We start from the raw sequence: 24,517 nt of genomic DNA, 5'->3' as shown, positions 1-24,517 counted from the left end.
AGATATTTACCAAGGTGCAAACAATTTGATAGCACCATGTCAAGGAAAGGCAGGGGAGTTATTCTTGGCACCCTGACCAACACTTACCCTGTGACCAACATCACTAAGATAACTTATGGTCTGGTCTTTGTCACATTGTTTTTGGGAGTCTGCCGAGCACAAATTTATTACTGCAGCTCCTACATTACAACAGTGATTACACATCCAAAAAAACAGTTAATTATAAGTTTGAAAGCAAATCATCACTATCAGTGGACGTAAAAAGCACAATACAAATTAAAATCACTTTCTTTAATTTTTGGATGTGTATGCCACAGTGAAAATCAAACATTGATTTTCTGGATTACCATCCAAGCCTCTGCATAATAACTAGTAACACTAATCTCATCTCCAACAGCTTACAAGCAACTCTATGGACTTTGTTTTGCTTTGCATATTTCAAAGTTTGTCATTATTTTATGATACTCTAAAAAGTAATTTTGTAAATGATAAAACAACTTAATGAAACAGAAGCAGCTGCCAAAAAACTTCAAGTCCGGCAGCAGCTATGTGGAGAAAACAGAGCTAATGTTTAGAGTCTAGTAACTCTGCATCAGAACTGATAATACCTAAATAAAGGTGGGCAGTCGAGAAGGAGAAAGAATGAGAGCAGTGAGAGATGGAAACCAGAGAGAAATATGAAAAAAGATACGCAAACCAACAAATTATTGACAGTCGGCAAAGACAGAAGAGAAGCTGAACAACGATAATGGAGCTGAGAATAGGACAAATGGGCAGGCCATGCTGAAAGCAACCAAGGTGATGCTATAACAGGCCCAAGTGTGGGTGAGAATGGGTTGGCTATATTGAAAGTAATCAATGTCATAACAGGACTGGGCTGGGATAGGGTGGTGAGTGAGGACAGCCAGAGAGTTGTGGGTCTGTGGAATTCATTGCCATGGAGAGCAGTGGAGCCTGGAACTTTGGGTATCTTCAAGGCAGAGATTGATAAATTCTTGATCTCGCAAGGAATTAAGGGCTACAGGGAGAGTGCGGATAAGTGGAATTGAAATACCCATCAGCCAGGATTAAATGGGGGAGTGGACTCGATGGGCCGAATGGCTTTGCTTCCACTCCTACGTGTGATGGTCTCATGGACTTGAGTACCCTATCATTGTGGAGAGGGGGAAAATGGGTGAAGGCTGAAGTGCAGGAGATGGGTCAAATATGGCTAAGGGCCCTGCCAACAATGATAGTGAGGAATCCACAGATGAGGAAAAATGTAGACAGATCTGAGGCCCCCTTGCAAAAGGTGGTATCAACAGAACAGAAGCGACTGGGACAGAGAAACTCAGTGAATGGAATGGAGGGTCTACAGGAAGTTGGGTGTGAGGATGCATAGTCCACGTAGCTGTGGGAAGCAATGGGTTTATAATGGATTGGTGATCAGTCTATCCCAGAAATGGAAACAGGGATGGCAGGGAAGGTAAGGGAGGAATCAGAGATGGGCCAGGTGGAGTTGATGACAAAATGGAAATAAAACTGATCAATTTTTCCAATACCAGGCGAGAGATGGAAGCATGATGTTAGGGATGTACGAGAGAGTGAGTTGTGGGTGGGGGCCAGATTAGGATTTAAGTAAGGAATGTTCCACATACCCACAGTGAGACAGGTACAACTGGATCCCATGCAGATACCCATGTCTAGACCTTTGATCCGAAGGTGGTAAGAGGACTTAAAGGAGAAGTCATTCAAAGTGAGGTCGAGCTTGGTCAGGCAATTGAAAGTGGTTGTGGATGGAGACAGTACAGGCCTTCTTTCCAGGAAGAAATGGAGTACTCCAAGACCATCTTAATAGCATTTGGACATGTAAGGGATTGAACATCTATGAAGAAGAAATTGGCGTAAAACACCAGGAGAATTACGAGTGACAAGTCAGGACAGACTGGACAACGGGAAAGAAAAATTGAATCAAGGTGGGAAGACGCAAGTTCCATAAAGCAGGTACAGGGAGAAACAATGAGCCTGCCCAGGCAGTCTTGTTTGTAGATTTTGATAAGAAGGTAGAAGCAGGCTGTATGGGGTTGGGGGACAATAAGCTGGTAGGCTGTTGGGAGGATATCACCAGATGAGATGAGGTTCGTGACAGTCTTGGATACTATGACCTGATGCTCGATGATGGGGTCACAGTCCAGGGGAGGTAAGTGGTGGTGTCTGAGAACTGACGCTCAGCCTTCACGATGCAGAGGTCAGTCTGCCACATAACACCACCATCTTTGTTGGCAGGCTTGATGACAAAGTCAGGATTGGATCCGAGAGCATGAAGTGCAGAGGGACATAGGTTTGAGGCCAATGCCAAGTCAACAGTGAATCAATGGAGTGCAAGTAAAAGCCAGAGAGGGGAGTTCCAGGTGGAGGGAGTGTTGGAGGTGGATTAAAGGGTCTGTGGAATATGGAGAGGACTCCTGTCCACAGAATGGGCGTGGAGGCAGAGGTGACAGAAAACGTTAAGTTACTACCCCACTAACTATCGCATTCAAAGGATTGCAAGCCCCTACTTCCCTCACATCCAGTAGGATGCCACGATCAGAGTAATATGACCCTTCCCTGCTTTGTCAGCATTCTGCAGGTACTGCTTCCTCCAGGATATCCTGGGCCACCCTTCTGCCATTCACAACACCATCTCATACCTCCAAGGCACCTTTGCATGCATTGCAGAAGGTATTACATTTGGTCTGTTTGTCTCCTCCCTCCTCACTATCCAAGGCCTCAGACACTCCTTCCAGGTGAAGCAGTAATTTACCTGTACTTCAAATCAATCTAGTCTACTGTATCGCTGTGATGAAACAGAGAATAGTGACCACTTTGCAGAACACCATTGCTCTGTCTGCAAAGATGACTCTGAGATTCCAGTTGCCTGCCACTTCAACACAGTGTTGTCATGCCAACATTTCTGTTGTAGGCCTGATGCAGTGTTCCAACAAACCTCAGCACAAGTCCACTTGGGGAAACCTGCAGCCTCTAAAACTCAACATGGAGGTCAACAACTTTACATTCTGATTCCATCATTTTTGCACAGCCAACTGCATTCTCACCCACCCGCAGGCCTATTATTACACGACCTTACAATACAACCTGCTCATTCTGTCCTACTGTCAGCTCATTATCACTCATTCAGCTTCCGTTCTGTCTTGGTCTATTATTAACAATCCCCTTGTTTGCCTACTCCTTCCATCTCTCTCTCCGGGTTCCATTTCCACCTACCCGCTCACCTCTCCTCCTACATCCTCAGCCCAAACCTTGTCTCCAGCATAAATACCACTTCCTTCGAGTTGCTATCAGTTCTGAAATGTTAACTCTGCTTTCTCCCCAGATGCTGCCAGACCTGAGTTTCGCCGGCAATTTCTGTTTTTGTTCAGATCTGCAGCATCCTCAGCAGTGTTCACGCCCGCCCCCACCCCAAATACGGATCAATTCCACCCGAGATGACCTCCTTCTTCAAACACTGCAATTTCCCCTTCCACGTGACCGATAATGCCCTCCAGTGCATCTCCTCCACTTCCTGCACATCCGCCCTTGAACCCCACCCCTTCAACCACAACAAGGATAGAACCCCTCCGGTCCTCTCACTCCACCCCACCAACCTCTGGATACACTGCATCATCTTCTGCCATTTCCACCACCTACAAACAGACCCCACCACCAGTGATACATTTCCCTTCCCTCCCCTATCCACTTTCCATAAAGACAGTTCCCTCCGTGACTCCCTTGTCAGGTCCATGCTCCCCTGCCCAACTCAGCCTCCCCAAACAGCACCATCCTCTGCCTTTGCAAGTAGTGCAAAAACCTGCATCCACATCTCCCCCCTCACCTCTGCCCAAGGCCCTAAAGAATCCTTCCACATCTGTCAGAAATTTACCTGTACTTCCACACACATCTACTGCATTCGTTGCACCTGATGTGGTATCTACATCGGGGAGACAGGATGCTAAATTGTGGATCATTTCAGAGAACATCTTTGGGACACCACCCTGTAGCTGGACATTTTAATTCCCCCTCCCACTCCACTAAGGAGGTGCAGGTCCTGGGCCTCCTCCATCGCCAAACCCTAACCACCCAATGCCTTGAGGAAGAATGCCTCATCGTCCGCCTTGGGACTCTTCAACAGATGGGATCAATGTGGATTTTACCAGTTTCCCCCAAACCCTCTTCCCCCAACCTTATCCCAATCTGAATCTCCCAGCTTGGCACTGCTCTCTTGAACTGTCCTACCTGTCCATCTTCCTTCCTATCTGCTCCACCCTCCTTTCCAACTTATCACTTTTACCCCCACCTTCATTTACCTATCGCATTTCCAGCTACCTTCCCCCGACCACGACCCCCACCGCTCCCCCGCCCCCCAACCTCCCATTTATCTCAGTCCCACAAGCCTCATTCCTGATGAAAGACTTATACCCAAAACGTTAGCTCTCCTGCTCCTCAGACCAGCACCACACACTTCCACTCAGCACCTGCAGTCCACACTTTCTCCTCATTTAAGCAATTGCATGGATTACCTACTGCTAATTTGCCCCTTCACACCTGTGAGCTTGTGAAAATTGTATTTCTAAACAAATAATGGATCAAGAATAATCAGAAAATTGCGATAGATGTTTTCAACATATAAACAAATTTAAAAGTGTGAAGCCCACATTTTAACTGCAAAGCAAAGGCTGAGCTTAATTGATCAACATTAAAACTGAACAAAAAAATCAAATTGAGCTTAAAATGGAAATCAAACAACAGCAGCCTTTCATGGTGCATACTAAACTCGGAGCTGCACTAAAACAAAGCTTTCTACAACTTGAATACTGCTGATGGAGTAAGTTACTATACCTGTACAATCTCGCCAGTTTGGTTTGTCAGATTTGAACAGGAAATTCTTCAGAAGATAAGCCTGCAAATATTACATAGAATAAACTTTTAAAAATCTGTGCAGAGGTGAATATACAATAGACAATGCAATGCAATACAAGCTTTCATTTCGATGATATTGAAACATGTTCACTCTCTTTATGGTTTGCACCTGACTCCTTTAAATATGCCAGTGTCAAAAATCCTCAATTTCACATAGCTGCAAGCTACTGCTGCTTCTCAAAAACTAAATTCCTTCTTCAAATATCTCTGAAGGTCTTCCAAATCTGTTCAGCTTTCTTGCATCTTTACTTCCTCCAATCGGAATTCCAATCCACTACAGTACTGAAACAATTCAGTCCCAAATAACACGCTGTAATTCCTGCCTGTAACGTTTGAAAGTAACTGACCACAACATTCACTTCCAGTGCCTTTTCACTTTTGCCTACATGTTGTGAAGTTGCTCTCAAGGTTACATCCTTATCTATCTAATCAGAGCCAAGGAGTGACTAAAAACTTATCCTTCTCTCTCACCATTACCTTTTGTATTTCCCAATGATGTATCTCTGATTCCTTTCTATTTCTCAGCTACATGCTGTTCCTTGATGATATCAGCTAACAGTAGTGTTTTTTTTCACATGGATGCTAACTCACTATCACCTCTCCTGACTGGATGCCAGGTTGTTTATCTAGTATTCAGTACGAGATGAACACAGATTTTCACAAACTAAATAACAGTGACTGAAACCATTGTTTTCAGATCCAGCTCCAAATTCCAATCGCTAACTCCTGACTTGTGGCAACAATCTAAGATTAAGTCAGTTTACTTGCAATTTTGGTGACGCAGTTATTGCTGAGATGAGTTTCCAGTCTTGTCTTTGTGCTATCGCAAAGACCAATAATCCTCCAATTCTGTGCATCCCTCGTTTTAATTGGTCCACACTATTGTCCAAGTATTTAAATTTTTGGGCCTCAAGGTCTAGAATGTAACTGTCGCATCTGTTCCACCTGGTTCTCTCCTTCAAGATATTCCTTAAAAAATATACCTCTTTGACCAAGGTTTTGCTCGTCTGACCTAATATTGTGGCTCAGTCTCTACACAGTTTCATAGTACTTCCAAGAATCACCTTCAAATGTTTTATGATGTTGCAGGCACTGTCCAAGTTAGGTAACTAATTGTATGCTAGAACAATGAAGCCAAGGTAAATAAGGCTTTGTAAATTATTGGCAACAATATTCCACTATTAAGACCAATAGTAACTTAGTAGCAACTAGTGATCTATCAAAGACCAAATCAAATCTGAATCACTTGAGAAAGTGAAACATTTTAAAATTGGAGATCCAGCTCATTCTGCTATAATGCGACAGCTGTGTTCCTCTGCAATGGTGCACTATAGAAAAGCACACTATGGAAAACAGCTATCAAAAAATGTTTAAATAGAAAATTGCTATACGCGTTCAGTAGAAAGTTTACATTATCCAAACAACGTTCACAATTAGTCAATTGTGTTATAACTAATTTGCATTGACAAATCACACGTTATAGCAGAACAACCTGTAGAAGGAACACTATTCTAAAAGTATAAGTTAAAGCAACAAACAAATGATTTGTCAGCTTAAAAGATGTTACAGAGGTTTATAAAATCATGTGCAGCATAGATAAAGGTGAATAGCAAGGGTTTTTGCCTTAGGGTGGGGTAGTTCAAAACCAGGGGGAATATTTTTAAAGTGAAAGGAGAATGTTTTAAAAAAAGAACATGAGGCGCAACTTTTTTTTAAAAACACAGTGTGATTTGTATATGGAATAAACTCCCAGAGAAAGTGGTGGATGCACGTAAAGCGACAATGTTTAAAAACATTTCAATAAGTACGTGAAAGGAAAAGTTTAGAGGGATATGGGCCAAATGCAGGCGTGTGGGACTAGTTTAGTTTGGGAACATGGTCAGTGTGGAGTAGTTGGATGGAAGGGTTTGTTTCCACTCCGTATGACTCTATAACAGATGCAAGCTAACAAGACAACTTTATGGTGCAATGGTCGTGTCCCTATGACTGGGATAAGAACTCTTGATTGAAGCCCAACCTCAGGACTTCATGATCATAAAAACTGGCCAATGTGGCTAAAAATAAGTAGCAGTCAGCTAGAGTAATATGATAGAACATCAGCTGGAACACGACAGGTCTCCACACTTAAGAACTCTATATTCCTACAAGAAATGCCATCCCTGAAACACACACCATTCTAACATCTCTACTTCACCAACAGGTCAAACATCCAGCAACACAGTGAAATCAATAAGCTGTATAATACCTGAACAGGTGCAATCACTGCACAAGGACCTCCTTCAAATTGTTCCAAAGCTGTAGATTCTGATTGACTTAAAACAAATCCTGCAAAGGAAAATTGAAAGGCTAAATAAAAATTGAGATTGGTGACAAATTCAAGATATCAGTTAACAAACATATGCTTATAAAGGGGCAGTATGGTCACTCAGTGGTTAGCACGGCTGCTTCACAGTGCCAGGGACTTAGTCACCTCAGGGTGGGAATAAAAACTGTCTATGTGGAGTCTGAACATTCTCCCCCTGTCTGCATAGGTTTCCTCCGGGTGCTCTTGTGTCCTCCCAAAGATGTGCAGTTGAGTGGATTGATGATGCTAAATTGACCAGAGTGTACACGGAAGTGCAGGCTAGGTGGATTAGCCTGGGGAAATGCGGAGTTACTTAGGCGGGGGCGGGGAGGGATCTGGGAGGGATGCTCTTCAGAGGGTCAGTGTAGATTCAATGGGCCAAATGGTCTGCTTCCACACTGTAGGGATTCTATAGCAGTAATATACACTGAGCTCTCTCTACCTGGATGCTGCCTGACCCATATGATTTCCAGCTTTTTTTGTTTTTAGTACAGATTCCAACATCTACAGTAACTTGCTTCTGCATCTCCATGGAGTACCCCAGTTTGATTCTAGGTTGTTTCTCAGATTTCTGATCTCAAGCTAACAACTGGAAAGCTGAAACTGGCCTCAGTATCACTGGGTAAGCAGGGCCCCTAATTCATTTTGGAAACTATATACCATAACATCCACAGTTACAACAAGCGCAAAAGTTACCTACTTTCCGACCTATTTTCACCATTAAGGCAGACAAACATTCCTACAAAGCATTACAGAACGTCAACATTCTTTGGAGTACAGTGTAAGACTGACAAAGCACATTTGATAACCCAAAGTATTCCCCAAATAGTCATCTACAGTTAAGATACAGTCACTGTTACAATGTAAAATATGTTCCTAGCTTAACAGCAATGTGGTAAGAACTAGTTTAGTGGTAACGAGTGATAAGTTATTCAAACTACCCTCAGCGTGGGAAATCGTGTCTCTCAAACTTGATTGAGTTTTTTGATGAAGTAACAAAGATGATCGATGAGGGCAGAGCACAGATGTGATCTATATGGACTTCAGTAAGGCGTTCGACAAGGTTCCCCATGGGAGACTGATTAGCAAGGTTAGATCTCATGGAATACAGTGAGAACTAGCCATTTGGATACAGAACTGGCTCAAAGGTAGAAGACAGAGGGTGGTGGTGGAGGGTTGTTTTTCAGACTGGAGGCCTGTGACCAGTGGAGTGCCACAACGATCGGTGCTGGGCCCTCTACTTTTTGTCATTTACATAAATGATTTGGATGCGAGCATAAGAGGCACAGTTAGTAAGTTTGCAGACGACACCAAAATTGGAGGTGTAGTGGATAGCGAAGAGGGTTACCTCAGATTACAACAGGATCTTGACCAGATGGGCCAATGGAGGTGGCAGATGGAGGTTAATTCAGATAAATGCGAGGTGCTGCATTTTGGGAAAGCAAATCTTAGCAGGACTTAGACACTTAATGGTAAGGTCCTAGGGAATGTTGCTGAACAAAGAGACCTTGGAGTGCAGGTTCATAGGTCCTTGAAAGTGGAGTTGCAGGTAGATAGGATAGTGAAGGCGGCGTTTGGTATGCTTTCCTTTATTGGTCAGAGTATTGAGTACAGGAGTTGGGAGGTCATGTTGCGGCTGTACAGGACATTGATTAGGCCACTGTTGGAATATTGCGTGCAATTCTGGTCTCCTTCCTATCGGAAAGATGTTGTGAAACTTGAAAGGGTTCAGAAAAGACTTACAAGGATGTTGCCAGGGTTGGAGGATCTAAGCTACAGGGAGAGGCTGAATAGGCTGGGGCTGTTTTCCCTGAGCGTCAGAGGCTGAGGGGTGACCTTATAGAGGTTTACAAAATTATGAGGGGCATGGATAGGATAAATAGGCAAAGTCTTTTCCCTGGGGTTGGGGAGTCCAAAACTAGAGGGCATAGGTTTAGGGTGAGAGGGAAAAGATATAAAAGAGACCTAAGTGGCAACATTTTCACGCAGAGGATGGTACGTGTATGGAATGAGCTGCCAGAGGATGGGGTGGAGGCTGGTACAATTGCAACATTTAAGAGGCATTCGGATGGGTATATGAATAGGAAGGGTTTGGAGGGATATGGGCCGGGTGCTGGCAGGTGGGACTAGATTGGGTTGGGATATCTACTCGGCATGGATGGGTTGGACCGAAGGGTCTGTTTCCATGCTGTACATCTCTATGACTCTACCTTCATCCATAACATTCTTTTACAACCAATTTCTTGGGCAGACAGCAACTCTGTTTAATATTTCATCCAAGTTATGGCATCTAGCACAATCATTTAGTGTTGAATTGAAGCATTGCTCTAGATTGTACGCTCAGATTTCTGCAAAGTGGCCTGCACCCAGAACTCAGGCATGATGTGTGACACTCCAGTGAAGTTTTGCAGTGAGAAATTAAAGGAAGACAGACAGAAAAACAGCCATGGGGCAGTCTGGAAGAAGGGCAGCCAGGAATGGGGAGACAGATTATTTTTTTAAAAAGACAATCAAACATCAGCTTACATAATAACACAAAACAAAGAACTGCTGACGTTGGAAATCCGAAACAAAAAAGACCCCATTAACTACTGCAGACCTGCTGAGATTCTCCAGCAATTTCTGCGAATTTTTTTTTTGTGTGACAGCAACTAATATTGGGGGCGATAAGGCACAATGTAGACCGGGCTGGCCAGGGTGGGAGGACACAGACACTGGTCTGGGAAAGTGATGGTTGGTTGGGGAAGCGGTGGTAATGCCAGTTGTGTGCGAGTACTGGTTCAGGCTGGGTGGGGGGTGTGGGGGTGGGGGGGGTGGGTGTGGGGGTGGGGGGGGTGGGTGTGGGGGTGGGGGGGGTGGGGGGGGTGGGTGTGGGGGTGGGGGGGGGTGGGGGGTGGACGGGGTTGCGGGGTGGGGCTGGGCCCCCTGTACCTTGGGTCCATCTGCGGAAAACGGAATCAGACAGGGCACTGTTCGGGCGTTTCCCCCACACCAGCTCCGCCAGCTCGATATTATACATGTCCCGGCCGCTGTGCGGAGCCGCTTCTTCTTCTTCTTCTTCCTCCTCCTCCTCCGTGCCGTCCCCGTCCTCTCGGTATCCCGTTCCCGTCGGTTTCTCCCTCAGACTCCGACCGACATCTTAGAACTCGGAGACATCCGGGTACCTCTTCCCAATACAACTGGAACTGACAGCGACACCGCATGCGCCGGAGCGGACCAATCAGCGCTGGGGTGAAAGGGCACCAGCTGGTGTAGGTTGATACAGCTCCTATCTCCTACTCCCCTGGTGTGAGGCGTAGTTATCACCGTGCACTCTCTGACAAGACACATTTGCGTTTCAGATCTGGTATTCACGCGTTTCCATCGATATTTAAAGCTTCGCTAAGGTCAAAAAGGTTTGTGGAAATTCTTGACCCAGAAAGAAATGGGGCAAAACCAGAAATTGCTGATAAAGGTCAGCAGGTCTGGCAGCATCAATGAAGATAATTCAGAGTTGACGTTTCAGGTCCCGTGAACCTTCCTCATAACTGGAAATAGGCGTATTAGTTACTTAACAAGATAGCATTAAGATAGAATCAGATAGCATGGAATGGAATACATTCTCCCCCCACTCTTGAAATGTTGATTGATATTCAAATTTTCAATGGAAATTACTCCTTAGACGTTACCTCAGAGTCAAGAGGGCCAGGATTCAGGTACCATCTGCTCCAGAGATGTGTCATAATGTGTCTGAACAGGAACAGGAAATGAGTCCTTTGGTCTGTGTACAAAATCCAAGGCTTCAATTTCAGGGTGACCAACCATCTGTGATTTTACATTTTGTCCTGCATCCTATATGTTCGTATGTGAAAATTTCTCAGACAGTATACACGTTACAGCCTGCCGGTCTCAACATTGAATTCTGAATTCCTGAAGAAGGGCTTATGCCCGAAACGTCAATTCTCCTGCTCCTTGGATGCTGCCTGACCTGCTGCGCTTTTCCAGCAACACATTTTCAGCTCTGATCTCCAGCATCTGCAGTCCTTACTTTCTCCTCAACATTGAATTCAACAACTTCAGATGATTATCCCATCTCGACCCCTCTGTTTGCATTCTGCTCCGTAATTTTATTTTGTTTTTTTTGCATATTTCTTTCACTGTTCTGTACCTCTTATTTCTTGATTGTCTCTCTTTCTCTCACTCCCCACTCTCTCATCACCTTTTTCCTCTCCTCTTCTCCCTTTGCTACCCTTTTTCCCTGTTTTCCATTTTGCCTCTGCTTCACCCATCCCCCACATATTTTGTCACATGTTACTGGCTTCAGCCTTGGTCATTCATAGCTCCTAATCTCCCTATAATCTCTCTATTTAAAAATCACACAACACCAGGTTATAGTCCAACAGGTTTAATTGGAAGCACACTAGCTTTCGGAGCGATGCTCCATCAGGTGATAGTGGAATCACCTGATGAATCATCCACTATCACCTGATGAAAGCTAGTGTGCTTCCAATTAAACCTGTTGGACTATAACCTGGTGTTGTGTGATTTTTAACTTTGTACACCCCAGTCCAACACCGGCATCTCCAAATTATAATCTCTCTATTCACTGTCATTATTACCTCTTTATTGCTACCTTTGCTTCTGGAGCCATGACTCACCTTCTCTCAGCCTTGTATAAATACCTCCCTATTTCTCCTTTTTTTCAGCTTTGACAAATGGTCAGTTAGACTCAAAATGTCAGCTCTTTTCTCTCCTTAACGATGCTGCAAGACTTGCTGAGATTTTCCAGCATTTTCTCTTTTTTGATATGAGAGACTGCTGGCTTGTCTCCTCTTGCCACTGCCTTTATATCATTTGTTAGTTGTGCAATGTACATAGCCTGTATAGCCACAGGGATGTCTACAGGAGAATTAGTTAGCTGACATTCTGCCTTCAAATCTCAAAGCAAGTGCTTTTGTTGCCAAGGTTGTGGAGTTCAGCAGATGGTAGTTGGAGTGAGAGAATGGAGGCAAATTCTTGGCCTCTTTTCCTGAGATTGTAGTTTTGTATGAAATTGTGGCCGCTGGTTGGGCAATCTGTCTTGACCATGTTAATCCCCATTTAGAACCTTGTATTTTTCAATTACTTCACCTATATGGATTAATTAAATGGCCAGATGTAGCTGTAGCTGTATCAACTGTAGCTGCCACAAATATGAAGTAGGAGCAAGAGAAGCCATTCAGCCCTTCAGTTCGACTCAAATGTTCAATTAGAAAATGGCTGATTTACTTCAACAACATTTGTCTGCTCTATCCCCACATATCCCTTAATGTCTTTAGTACGTAACAAACTCAATCTTCAATATACTCAACAGTTGATAGCCCTCTGGAGCAGAAAATTTCAAAGATTCTGTACCTTACAAGCAAGTACATTGCTCCTCTTCCTCAGTCCTAAATATCCTTATATTATTCAAAGTTTGTATTTCGGGACAGCATCCTTCCTGTATTTACCTTGTCAGCCTTGTACGATTTTTGCACATTTCACATTAGATCACTTCTCATTCTTCTAATCTCCAGATAATAGAGCCCCAGTCTATTTAATCCCCCCATCCGAGGCATTACTTTGATGAACCTTGAGTGTCTGTGAGAGCGTGTGTGTGAGTGTGTGTGTAAAGGGCTATAAGTCTGTGAGAGGATGCGTGTGTGCATAAGTGTGGGAGCATATGTATGAGAGAGGATCTGCGTGAGTGCATGGGTCTGTAGGAGTGTCTGCGTGTGTGTGTGTCTGTCTGCGAGTGTCTGTGTAGTGCAGCGGGGTCACCTGTAGTGTGACATTAGCTCAAGGTGCTGGTTGAGGCCATCCTTATGGGTGCCAAACTTGGCTGTCAGCTTCTGCTTGGCCACTTTGCGTTGTTGCCTGTCCCAAAGCTGTCCTTGGAGGATGGTGACCTGAAGGTCCAAGGTCAAATGTTACCTCCAACTGGGAGGGAACACTCCTGTCTGTTTGATTGTTGTGCGGTGCCCATTCATCCGTTGCCATAGCCTCTGCTCTGTCTCACCAATGTACCATGCCTCAGTGCATCCTTGCCTGCAGCGTATGAGATAGACAACGTTAGCTGAGTCACATGAGTACCTGCTCCATACATGGTGGGATGTGTCCCCACGTGAAATGGTAGTATCTGTGTCAACATTCTCACACATCTTGCAGCATCTACCATGACAAAGTTGTATGGTGTTGTCCTGAAAGCCGGGCAGTTTGCTGCAAGCAATGATTTTACTGCTCCTTGGATGCTGCCTGAACTGCTGTGCTTTTCCAGCACCTCTGTAATCTAGACTCTGGTTTCTAGCATCTGCAATCATTGTTTTTACCCTGCAAACAATGATCTGTTTGAGGTTTGGTCATTGTTTAAAGGTGAGATTTGGAGGCGTGGGGAAGGTCTTGGTGAGGTGCATATGACGGCACCCTTGAGTACTTCCAAGTGCCTGTCACGTTCCTCCTCATCTGGACAGAAGCTGTGTATGTGTAGGGCTTGTCCATGGGGGGATGGCTGTTTTAATATGTTTCGGGTGGAAGCTGGAGAAGTGTAGCATTGTGAGGTTATCTGTGGTAGAGTGAGGTGCTGAGGTGCCTATCCTTGGTGAGATGCATGCATCCAGGAATGGGACAGATACTAGAGATTAGTCCATGGTGAGTTTGATGTGGAATGAAACTCTTTGATATCACTGTTTAGTTGCTTCAGTGACTCCTCACCATGGGTCAAGAGGAAGAAAATGTCATCAATATACCTGGTGTATAGTGTTGGTTGGAGATCCTTGTAGAGAAGAAGTCTTGTTTGAACCTATGCATGAAATTGTTGGCATATTGGGGTTCTAATTTGGTCCCCACAGCTGTTCTGTGTGTCTGGATGAAGAACTAGTTGTCAAAGGTAAAAAATGTTGTGGTCGAGGATAAACTGGATGAGTTGCGGGACAGTGCTCAAAGATTGGCAGTTGTTGATGTTGAATACTGAGGCTGTTGCCACAATGCTGTCATTGTGGGGGATGCTCGTGTAGAGTGCTGAAACGTCCATTGTGACGATGAATGTTCCCGGTTTGACTGGTCTGTGGGTGCTGAGTTTCTGTAAGTAATCTGTAGTGTCACGACAGAAGCTGAGGATCCCCAGTACACAGACACTCACACAGGCAGACACTCACTCACAGACAGATGGACGCATACAGACACTCCTATAGACACACACACATATACTTTTACAGACCCATACTCTCACGCAGACCCTCTCTCATTTATTTTAATTTCAAAAATATACTTTATTCATAAAATAATTTGATGGTTTGTACAGTTGGTCATGCCATACATACGTAAACATTTACATATAAAGATCAGAATTTATCATTTTTATATTCAGATCTATACGTTTATCAATCATATGTCCATATATTTAGCTGAGGCGTCAGCAGAGCCCAAATGACTGCGTGGGCCCCCTGTTCTTCTTAGGCAGGCAGATGTTACACAGTGGCCTTTCCCCACCGCGCCTTGGTGGCAGCTGTCCCAAGCTTCAGCGCGTCCCTCAACACGTAGTCCTGGACTTTGGATTGTGCCAGGCTGCAACACCCAGTCGGGGTCAACTCCTTCAGCAGGAAGATCAACAGGTTTTGGACCGCCCAGAGAGCGTCCTTCACTGAGTTGATGATCCTCCAGGCACAGTTGATGTTCGTCTCGGTGTGCGTCCCGGGAAACAGACCGTAGATCACGGAGTCCTGCGTCACGGCGCTGCTCAGGACGGACCTCGACAAACACCACTGCATTCCTCTCCAGACTTCTTCTGCTTAGGCACATTCCAGAAGGAGGTGTGTGACAGTCTCGTCCCCCCTGCAGCCGCTTTGAGGGCAGTGTGCGGTGCGGCTGAGAGTCCGGGCCTGCATAAAGGATCTCACAGGCAGAGCCCTTCTCACCACCAGCCAAGCCATGTCTTGGTGCTTGTTGGAAAGTTCTGGCGATGAGGCATTCTGCCAAATGGCTTTGACAGGCTTGCTCAAGGAACCGCTCGATAGGATCCGCCCTCTCCTTTTCCCGATGGACACTATGTGATGACCACTTCCTGATGGACTTGTGGTCAAAGGTGTTTTTCTTCATAAACTTCTCCATGAAGGACAGGTGATACGGAAAGTCCAACTACTCGGAGCATTCCGCGGCAGCGAGGTCAGGCCCATCCTTCGCAACACTGGGGACAGGTAGAACCTCAGTACGTAGTGACACTTGGTGTTTGCGTACCGGGAATCCACGCACAGTTTGATGCAGCCACACAGAAAGGTGGCCATCAGGGTGAGGGTGGCATTGGGTGTATTTTTTCCCCCATTGCCCAGATCTTTGTACAGTGAGTCCGTTCGGACCCGGTCCATCTTTGACCTCCGTATAAATTGGAAGATGGCCCGGGTGACTGCAGCGGCACAGGTTCTGGGAATAGGCTAGACCTGTGCCACGTATAACAGCAATGACAGTGCCTCACACCTGATGACCAGTTTTTTTCCCGCGATGGAGAGCGACTGTAGCTTCCATCTGCCCAGTTTCTGCCTCACTTTGCTGATACGCTCCTCCCAAGACTTGGCGCACGCCCCAGTACCCCCGAACCAAATACCCAGCACCTTCAGGTGGTCGGTCCTGACAGTGAAGGGGATCGAGGATTGGTTGGCCCAGTTCCCGAAGAGCATGGCCTTGCTCTTGCCTCGGATTACCTTGGCCCCCGAGACCCGTTCGAAATGGTCACATATGCACATGAGTCTGCGCATGGACAGTGGATCCGAGCAGAAAATGGCGACGTCATCCTTTTACAGGCGAGGTCATCCTTAACCTGCAAGCCCCACTGCCAAGAATAGTCACCCCTCTCAGGCTCGCATCCTTCCTGATGGACTAGGCAAATGGCTCTATGCAGCACATAAACAAGGCAGGAGAGAGAGGGCAGCCCTGCCTGACTCCAGATCTGACTGGGAAGCTATCTGATTCTCACCCATTGATTGAGACTGCACTGACAATGTTGGTGTAGAACAGTCTGATCCAATTGCAGGTTCCCTCCCCAAAGCCCATTTTGGAGAGAACATCTCTCAAAAACCTGTGTGATATCCTGTCAAAGGCTTTCTCCTGGTCCAGGCTGATCAGGCAGGTGTCCAACCCTCTGTCCTGCACGTAGGCGATCGTATCCCTGAGGAGTGTGAGACTCTCAGCGATCTTCCTGCACAGATTTGGTCAGGGTGGATCACCGACCCCAGAGCAGACCTGACCCAGTTGGCGATGACCTTTGACAGAATTTTGTAATCCGCATTCAACAGTTGAGATTGGTCTCCAGTTTTTGAGTTCCTCCCTCTCCCCCTTCCGCTTGTAGATGAGGGTGATGATACCTTTCCTCATGGATTCACTCATGGTACCTGCCTGAAGCATACTGACATACACCTCCAGCAGGTCCTGGCCAATCAAGTCCCACAGAGCAGAATAGAGCTTGACCGGTAAGCCGTCGCTTCCGGGAGTTTTATTCTTTTCATCATTGCAAGGAACTTTCCTAATCACTGCCTTCCCATGACTTAAGAGCTCTTTCCAGAATCTCAGTGCACTTTTCACCTATTAAGGGATACCAAGACAATATGTGATAATATTGCGGGTGGCCTGGTTTGCGCTGCTGCCTCACAGCACCAGGGTCCCACGTTCAATACCAGCCTTGGGTGACTGTGTGGAGTTTGCGCATTCTCCCTGTGCCTCGTGGTTTCCTCCCACAGTCCAAAGATGTGCAGGTCAGGTGAATTGGCCATGCTAAATTGTCCATAGTGTTAGGTGCATTAGTCAGAGGGAAATGGGACTGGATTGGTTACTCTTCGGAGGGTCGGTGTGGACTTGTTGGGCCAAAGGGCCTGTTTCCACACTGTAGAGATTCTAATCCAGAAAAATTGCAAGGAAAAGCATCAATCATAGATCATGGCTTTTCTCAGCCTCAAAAGCCCTTTGATTCTACCAGTGAGGAAGGCTTAAGAAGTATCTGCCTCAAATATATTTGCTGCTGAAATTTGTTGCCATATGTCCTAAATAACAATCATGACCGCACACTTTAAAAGTAGATGCTCTTGTAGTTCTTTTATTCATTCATGGGATGTGGGCGTCACTGGCTGGCCAACATTTAATGCCTATCCTTCGTTGCCCTTGAGAAAGTGTGGTGAGCTGCCCTCTTGCACTGCTACAGTCCAGCTATTGTGGGTTTACCCACAATGCCATTTGGGAAAGTATTCCAGGAATTTGACCCAGCAACAGTGAAGGAACAGCGATATATTTCCAAGTCAGAATGATGAGTAGCTTGGAGGAGAACGTGCAGCTGTCCTTGTCTTTCTGGTTGGAAGTGGTTGTGGATTTGGAAGGTGCTGTCTGAGGATCTCTGGTGAATTTCTGCAGTGCATTGTGTAGACAGTACACACTGTTGCTGCTGAATATTGATGGTGCAAGGAATGGATATTTGGGGATGTGGTGCCAATCAAGCGAGCTGCTTTGTCCTGAATGGTGTCAAGCTTTTTGAGTGTTGTTGGAGCTGCACCTATCTATGCAAGTGGGGAGTATTCTATCACACTCCTGACTTGTGCCTTGTTGATGATGGACGTGTTTGGAGTCAGAAGATGAGTTACTTGCCACAGTGATCCTAGCATCTGACCTGCTCTTGTAGCCACTGTTGTTTGTTGTGGGTGTGAGTGCACTTGAGTTTCTGGTCAATGGTAATCCCAAGGAAGTTGATAGTGTGGATTCAGGAATAGTAACACTATTCAAGGGGCAGTGGTTAGATTGTTTCTTATTGGGGGTGAGCATCATTACCTAGAAGTTGTGTGGCACAAAAGTGACTTACCAGTTGTCAGCCCACACCTGGATATTGCCCAGATCATGCTGCATTTGAACGTAGACTGCTTCAATGTCTGAGAAGTTGTGAATGGTGCTGAATATTGTGCAATCATTAACAAACATTCCCACTTCTGACCTTATGATGGAGGGAAGGCCATTGATAAGGCAGCTGAAGGTGGTTGGGCCTAGGCACTGCCCTGAGGAACTCCTGCAGCGATGTCCTGGAGCTGAGGTAACTGATCTGCAACAACTACAACCATCTTCCTATGTGCCAATTATGAGTCTAACCAGTGGAGAGTTTCCCCCAATACCCGTTGATTCCAGTTTTGCTAGGGCTCCTTGATGCAGCACTCAGTCAAGTGCAGCCTTGATGTCAAGCGCTGTTACTCTCACTCCACCTCTGGTGTTCAACTTTTTTGACTATTTTGAACCAAGACTTTAATGAGATTAGGAGCTGAGTGGCCCTGGTGAAACTCAAACAGGGCAGCAGTGAGCAGGTTATTGCTGAGCAGGTGCTGCTTGTTAGCTCTGGTGATAACACCGTCCATCACTTTGCTGATAGTCGAGTGTCGACTGATTGGGCGGTAATCGGCCAGTTTGGACTTGTCCTGCTTTTAATGTACCGGACAGATCTGGGCAATTTTCCACATTGTTGGGTAGATGCCAGTGTTGTAACTGTAGTGGAACAGCTTTTCTAAGGGAGCAACAAGTTCTGGAGCACAAGTCTTCACTACTACTGTTGAAATGTTGTCAGGGCCCATAGATTTGCAGTATCCACTGCAGTGGTGGTATCCTTAATTCAGCTGGAAGAACAACATCTCATTATCTGCTTGGGCACCCTGCAGCCATCAGGACTTAGTATCAAATTCAATAACTTTAGAGCCTGAGCACCTTCTTCCATTGCCTTACCCCAAAACCCCATGCACCAGGCCTTGTCACCACATGGGCTGCTTTGATCACAGCCAGCCAATTTATACCCTCTGATGATCCCCACTAGCAATTATTTCTTTCTCCTTGGCTCAACATTATCTACTCTTTTGTCTGCCCAACTGCTATTTTCTCACTCTTGGGGGTCCATCTCCAGCTATTGCTACCTCCTCTTCCCATTCAGTCTTTACCATATTTACTAACTTTTCTGAGGTACAATCTGTTCTGAAGAAGGGTCACTCGATCTGAAAGGATTAATCTGCTTTGTCTTCAGGGATGCTACCAGGCCTTTTGATTTTCTTCAGCAATTCTGTTTCACTTTCAGAAATTACCCTGATGCCAAGAGCAGTGACTCTCAACCTTTGAGTTCAAAGTTTTGTCCATATTTGGATCAAACATGCAACAAGGTCAGGTGCTGAGAAGATCTGGTGGAACACGTACTGACCATTGGTGACCAGGTTACTGCTCTATAACTGCAGTTTGATCAGACTATTGGTGACACCTTCCATCACTTTGCTGATAATTGAGAATAGGGGTGACAACTAAAATGCTGAGTAACCTCAACAGGTCTGGCAGCTTCATAATTGCTAACTGATAATTAACTGAATTGGATCAATTCCCTTTTGTGTGGACAGGACATACTGGGACAGTTTCCATATTTTGGGTCTGTGTTTGGAACAGGCCCAAATGGCCCATGACTTTACTGTCAACTGTTTCTTGACACTGCATGGAGTGGATTGGTTTGTCTGAAGATTGAATTCTGTGTTGGCAGGCCAAAAGATGGATTGTCATTCCTGATTGCAAATGATTTTTTTGTGGAATATTAAATGTTCAATCTACCCATCTCCTATTCTTAGGATAAATAACCAAATAGTTTGAAACAAACTTAGCAATGCATCCACATCCATGGAATGTAAAGCAAAATATGAAGCATATGACTCACTTTAGTTGATTATTATATTTGCTTAAGATAGAAACGTAATTTATAATACATTGGTGCTATTTAATTTTGCTTGTAACAAATTTTATTCTTTCTTTTTGCATTCTCGATCGTTAAATTATTGACTTTTTGTGTTTGCTTTTTGAAATGTGTAATCTTGCTTATACTGAGTCAGACTGCTGTCCAATATATTATCATGTTGTTGAAAACATTTTTTTGTAATTGCACTTTGGCCACTTTGTCTTTTGTTTTCCTTTGTTAACCAGAATTCCTAATAATACATGTACAAATGTCGTAATACCAGCACTGTTGCTGATAATGTATGTTTGTATTAAATTTTCAGTATTTGTGTTGCAGAATTTGTAATGGCTGGATTAACTGCCTGAGAGAGGATGCAGATAAAAATGGAGCAAAAAACAAAAAAAAAAGTAGAAGGCAAATATTCAGTGGAGCTATTACTGGAAAAAGTAAGCTGTTTTTCAAAATTTTAAGGTAGATCATGGTGACCCCTGTTTTTTTCAGCAGCAAAAGTCATGTTTTAGCTTACAGTAGATGTATACTAATTCCCCTACAACTGGTATTTGACTAACAAACAGGTCGATAATTTCCAACGCACAACCAAAGGATCATGCTCTGCCATTTCCACAAACTCCAGCAGGATGCTGCCACAGAGCACGTGTTTGTGTTCCTTCCCTTGTCAGTCTTCTGTGGTTTTTACTTGTACCTTCTTCAATGTATGCACTGCACATAGTATAGTATCCTCTATATCAGAAAGACCAAAGGCAGACCCGGTGACTACTTTGTAAAATGCCTCTTGGCTATCCATAAAAATGACCTGAACTTCCACTTACTTGCCATTTCAATGCACCATTTTGCTTTCATGCCAGCATTTCCATCCTAGGCCTGCTGCAGGACTCCAGCAAAGACCAATACAGGCTGGAGGAACTGTGCTGAAAAAGTGTTGCTGGAAATGCGCAGCAGGTCAGGCAGCATCCAAGGAGCAGGAGAATCGACGTTTCGGGCATGAGCCCTTCTTCAGGAATGAGGAAAGTGTGCCAAGCAGGCTAAGATAAAAGGTAGGGAGGAGGGACTTGGGGGATGGGCGTTGGAAATGCGATAGGTAGAAGGAGGTTAAGGTGAGGGTGATAGGCCGGAGTGGGGGTGGGGGTGGAGAGGTCAGGAAGAAGATTGCAGATTAGGAGGTGTTGCTGAGTTCGAGGGTTGGGACTGAGACAAGGTGGGGGAGGGGAAATGAGGAAACTGGAGAAATCTGAGTTCATCCCTTGTGGTTGGAGGGTTCCTAGGCGGAAGATGAGGCGCTCTTCCTCCAGCCATCGTGTTGCTGTGGTCTGGCGATGGAGGAGTCCAAGGACCTGCATGTCCTTAGTGGAGTTGGAGGGGCAGTTGAAATGTTAAGCCACGGGATGGTTGGGTTGGTTGGTCCGGGTGTCTCAGAGGTGTTCTCTGAAACGTTTCGCAAGTAGGCGGCCTGTCTCCCCAATATAGAGGAGGCCACATCGGGTGCAGCGGATGCTGTAAATGATGTGTGTGGAGGTGTAGGTGAATTTGTGGCGGATATGGAAGGATCCCTTGGGGCCTTGGAGGGAAGTAAGAGGGGAGGTGTGGGCGCAAGTTTTGCATTTCTTGCGGTTGCAGGGGAAGGTGCTGGGACTGGAGGTTGGGTTGGTGGGGGGTGTGGACCTGATGAGAGAGTCACGAAGGGAGTGGTCTTTTCGAAACACTGATAGGGGAGGGGAGGAAAATATATCCCTGGTGGTGGGGTCTGTTTGGAGGTGGCGGAAATGACGACGGATGATATGATGTATATGGAGGTTGGTGGGGTGGAAGGTGAGGACCAGTGGGGTTCTGTCCTGGTGGTGATTGGAGGGGCGGGACTCAAGGGCAGAGGAGCGGGAAGTGGAGGAGATGCGGTGGAGAGCATCGTCGATCACGTCTGGGGGGAAATTGCGGTCTTTGAAGAAGGAGGCCATCTGGGTTGTACGGATTTGGAACTGGTCCTCCTGGGAGCAGATGCGGCGGAGATGAAGGAATTGGGAATATGGGATGGCGTTTTTACAGGGGCCAGGGTGGAGGAGGTGTAGTCTAGGTAGCTGTGGGAGTCGGTCGGTTTATAGTAAATGTCCGTGTTGATTGTACCATTTTCATTTTAGGCATCTTACAGCCTTCAGGACTCAACATTGAGTTAAACAATTTCAAAGCACGAACACTGTCCTCCATTTTGATTACATCCATCCCGCACACATTTACTCTTAACAAAGCAAAATTATTTTTGATTATTCACACCTGTCCTTTAATGCCCATCTTGAATATCAACCTCTCCTTAAATACCATTAGTACTCCCTTTGTTGTTTGCCCTGGGCTTCCTCACCATCTATTCCAATCAGTCCTTCTCCCCCATTGTTAACAACATAACAAACATTGTTTTTAGCCTCCTTCAGTTTGGAAGAACTGTCATTGAACTCAAAGCGTTAACTCTGTTTCTCTCTCCGCAAATGCTGCTCGATCTGCTGACTTTCTCCAGCACATACTGTTTTTGGTCTTTAATTTGCTGATTTCTCTTTCTCATTTTTCTTAAGCGATAAATTATGTTTGCAAATTTTCAATCTAAACAAACAATTACTGAATGGTGAAGGTTTTGCTTTATTATGACTAAAACATCTGCATTTCCCTAAGCCTAACCCTATATTTCTATTAAAACCTTGGGGTGGCAATCATTGGTCCTCTGGATTTTCCAGTCATTAGTTATTTTTAATACTGTTTGTTCCTTTCTTTACTAACATTGTTTTCTTTAATGTTAGTAACTTTCAGTTGTTGATGTTTTATTTGTTTCCTTGGAATGTCACTTCTTTTTATTCACTTCCTCAGTTGATTGGGCTGACATAATGTAACCATTCAACAAAGCTATTCATCATATTGAGGAGTAGAATATTTTGAATGAGATTCACTACAAACATGACAGAATGTTTTATTTCTTTTTATAGAAGGTGGAAGCTATGTGGAAATGTGCTAAAATCACACTTGATGGGAAATATTTATATGGGAAAGAAAATGCTGTTTATTGTATGTTCAGATACTAAAACAAGAGCATGTTGGTATTCTGGTCTGAATAGTTCACTGCCACCAATTCTCCTTTCTCTACACTGACCATAATTCTATTAGATTTAAAATAGTGATGGAAAAGGATAGACCAGATCTAAAAGTTGAACTTTTAAATTGGAGAAAGATCAATTTTGACGGTATTAGGCAAGAACTTTCTAAAGCTAATTGGGGTCAGATATTCGCAGGTAAAGGGATGGCTGGAAAATGGGAAGCCTTCAGAAATGAGACAACGAGAATCCAGAGAAAGTATATCCTGTTAGGATGAAAGAAAAGGCTGGTAGGTGTAGGGAATGCTGGATGACTAAAGAAATTGCGGGTTTGGTTAATAAAAAGAAGGAAGCATATGTCAAGTATAGACTGGATAAATCGAGTGAATCCTTAGAAGAGTATGAAGGCAATAGGAGTATACTTAAGACAGAAATCAGGACGGCAAAAAGGGGACATGAGATAGCTTTGGCAAATAGAATTAAGAAGAATCCAAAGGGTTTTTACAAATACATTAAGGACAAAAGGGTAACCGGGGAGAGTATAGGGGCACTCAAAGACCAGCAAGGCGGCCTTTGTGTGGAGCTGCAGAAAATGGTGGAGATACTAAACGAGTATTTTGCATCAGTATTTACTATGGAAAAGGATAGGGAAGATAGGGAAATAGATGGTGACATCTTGAAAAATGTCTTGAAACACATAAAGATGGATAAATCCCCAGGACCTGATCAGGTGTACCCGAGAACTCTGTGGGAAGCTAGGGAAGTGATTGCTGGGCCTCTTGCTGAGATATTTGTATCATTGATAGTCAGAGGTGAGGTGCCAGAAGACTGGAGGTTGGCTAACGTGATCACTGTTTAAGAAGAGTGGTAAGGACAAGCCAGGGAACTATAGACCAGTGAGCCTCACCTCGGTGGTGGGCAAGTTGTTGGAGGGAATCCTGAGGGACAGGATGTACATGTATTTGGAAAGGCAAGGACTTATTGAGGATAGTCAACATGACTTTGTGTGAGGGAAATCATGTCTCACAAACGTATTGAGTTTTTTGAAGAAGTAACGAGGAGGATTGATGAGGGCAGAGTGGTAGATGTGATCTATGTGGACTTCAGTTAGGCGTTCAACAAGGTTCCCCATGGAGACTGGTTAGCAAGGTTAGATCTCATGGAATACAGGCAGAACTAGCCATTTGGATACAGAACTGGCTCAAAGGTAGAAGACAGAGGGTGGTAGTGGAGAGTTGTTTTCAGACGGGAGACCTGTGACCAGTGGAGTGCCACAAGGATCGGTGCTGGGTCCTCTACTTTTTGTCATTTACATAAATGATTTGGATGTGAGCATAAGAGGTATAGCTAGTAAGTTTGCAGATGACACCAAAATTGAAGGTGTAGTGGACAGCGAAGAGGGTTACCTCAGATTACAACAGGATCTTGACCAGATGGGCCAAT

General features: G+C 44.9%; 1 protein-coding gene across 2 annotated transcripts in view; it reads right to left on the bottom strand.

Annotated features, from left to right (window-relative positions):
* The window catches only part of mindy3 (MINDY lysine 48 deubiquitinase 3), a 134,788-nt gene extending 124,407 nt beyond the window's left edge, over positions 1 to 10,381 (bottom strand). The window contains exons 1-3 of one of the 2 annotated variants that reach the window (XM_043690320.2): positions 10,211 to 10,381; positions 7,181 to 7,260; positions 4,855 to 4,915 (exon numbers count right to left, since the gene is read on the bottom strand). In XM_043690320.2, coding sequence (XP_043546255.1) covers positions 4,855 to 4,915; positions 7,181 to 7,260; positions 10,211 to 10,298 — 229 coding nt within the window. In that variant the 5' untranslated portion in view covers positions 10,299 to 10,381. The remainder of the gene's footprint in view (positions 1 to 4,854; positions 4,916 to 7,180; positions 7,261 to 10,210) is intronic. The other variant, XM_043690319.2, reaches the window with a different exon arrangement.
* Positions 10,382 to 24,517: the final 14,136 nt, after the last annotated feature.

Source organism: Chiloscyllium plagiosum, unplaced genomic scaffold, assembly GCF_037043375.1.
Source record: "Chiloscyllium plagiosum isolate Xiang-an unplaced genomic scaffold, Cpla_swu_hap1 HiC_scaffold_5, whole genome shotgun sequence".
In the NCBI taxonomy this organism is placed as follows: Eukaryota; Metazoa; Chordata; class Chondrichthyes; order Orectolobiformes; family Hemiscylliidae; genus Chiloscyllium; species Chiloscyllium plagiosum.
Note: the sequence above shows the minus strand (reverse complement) of the source record. Positions and strands in the feature narration are given on the sequence as shown.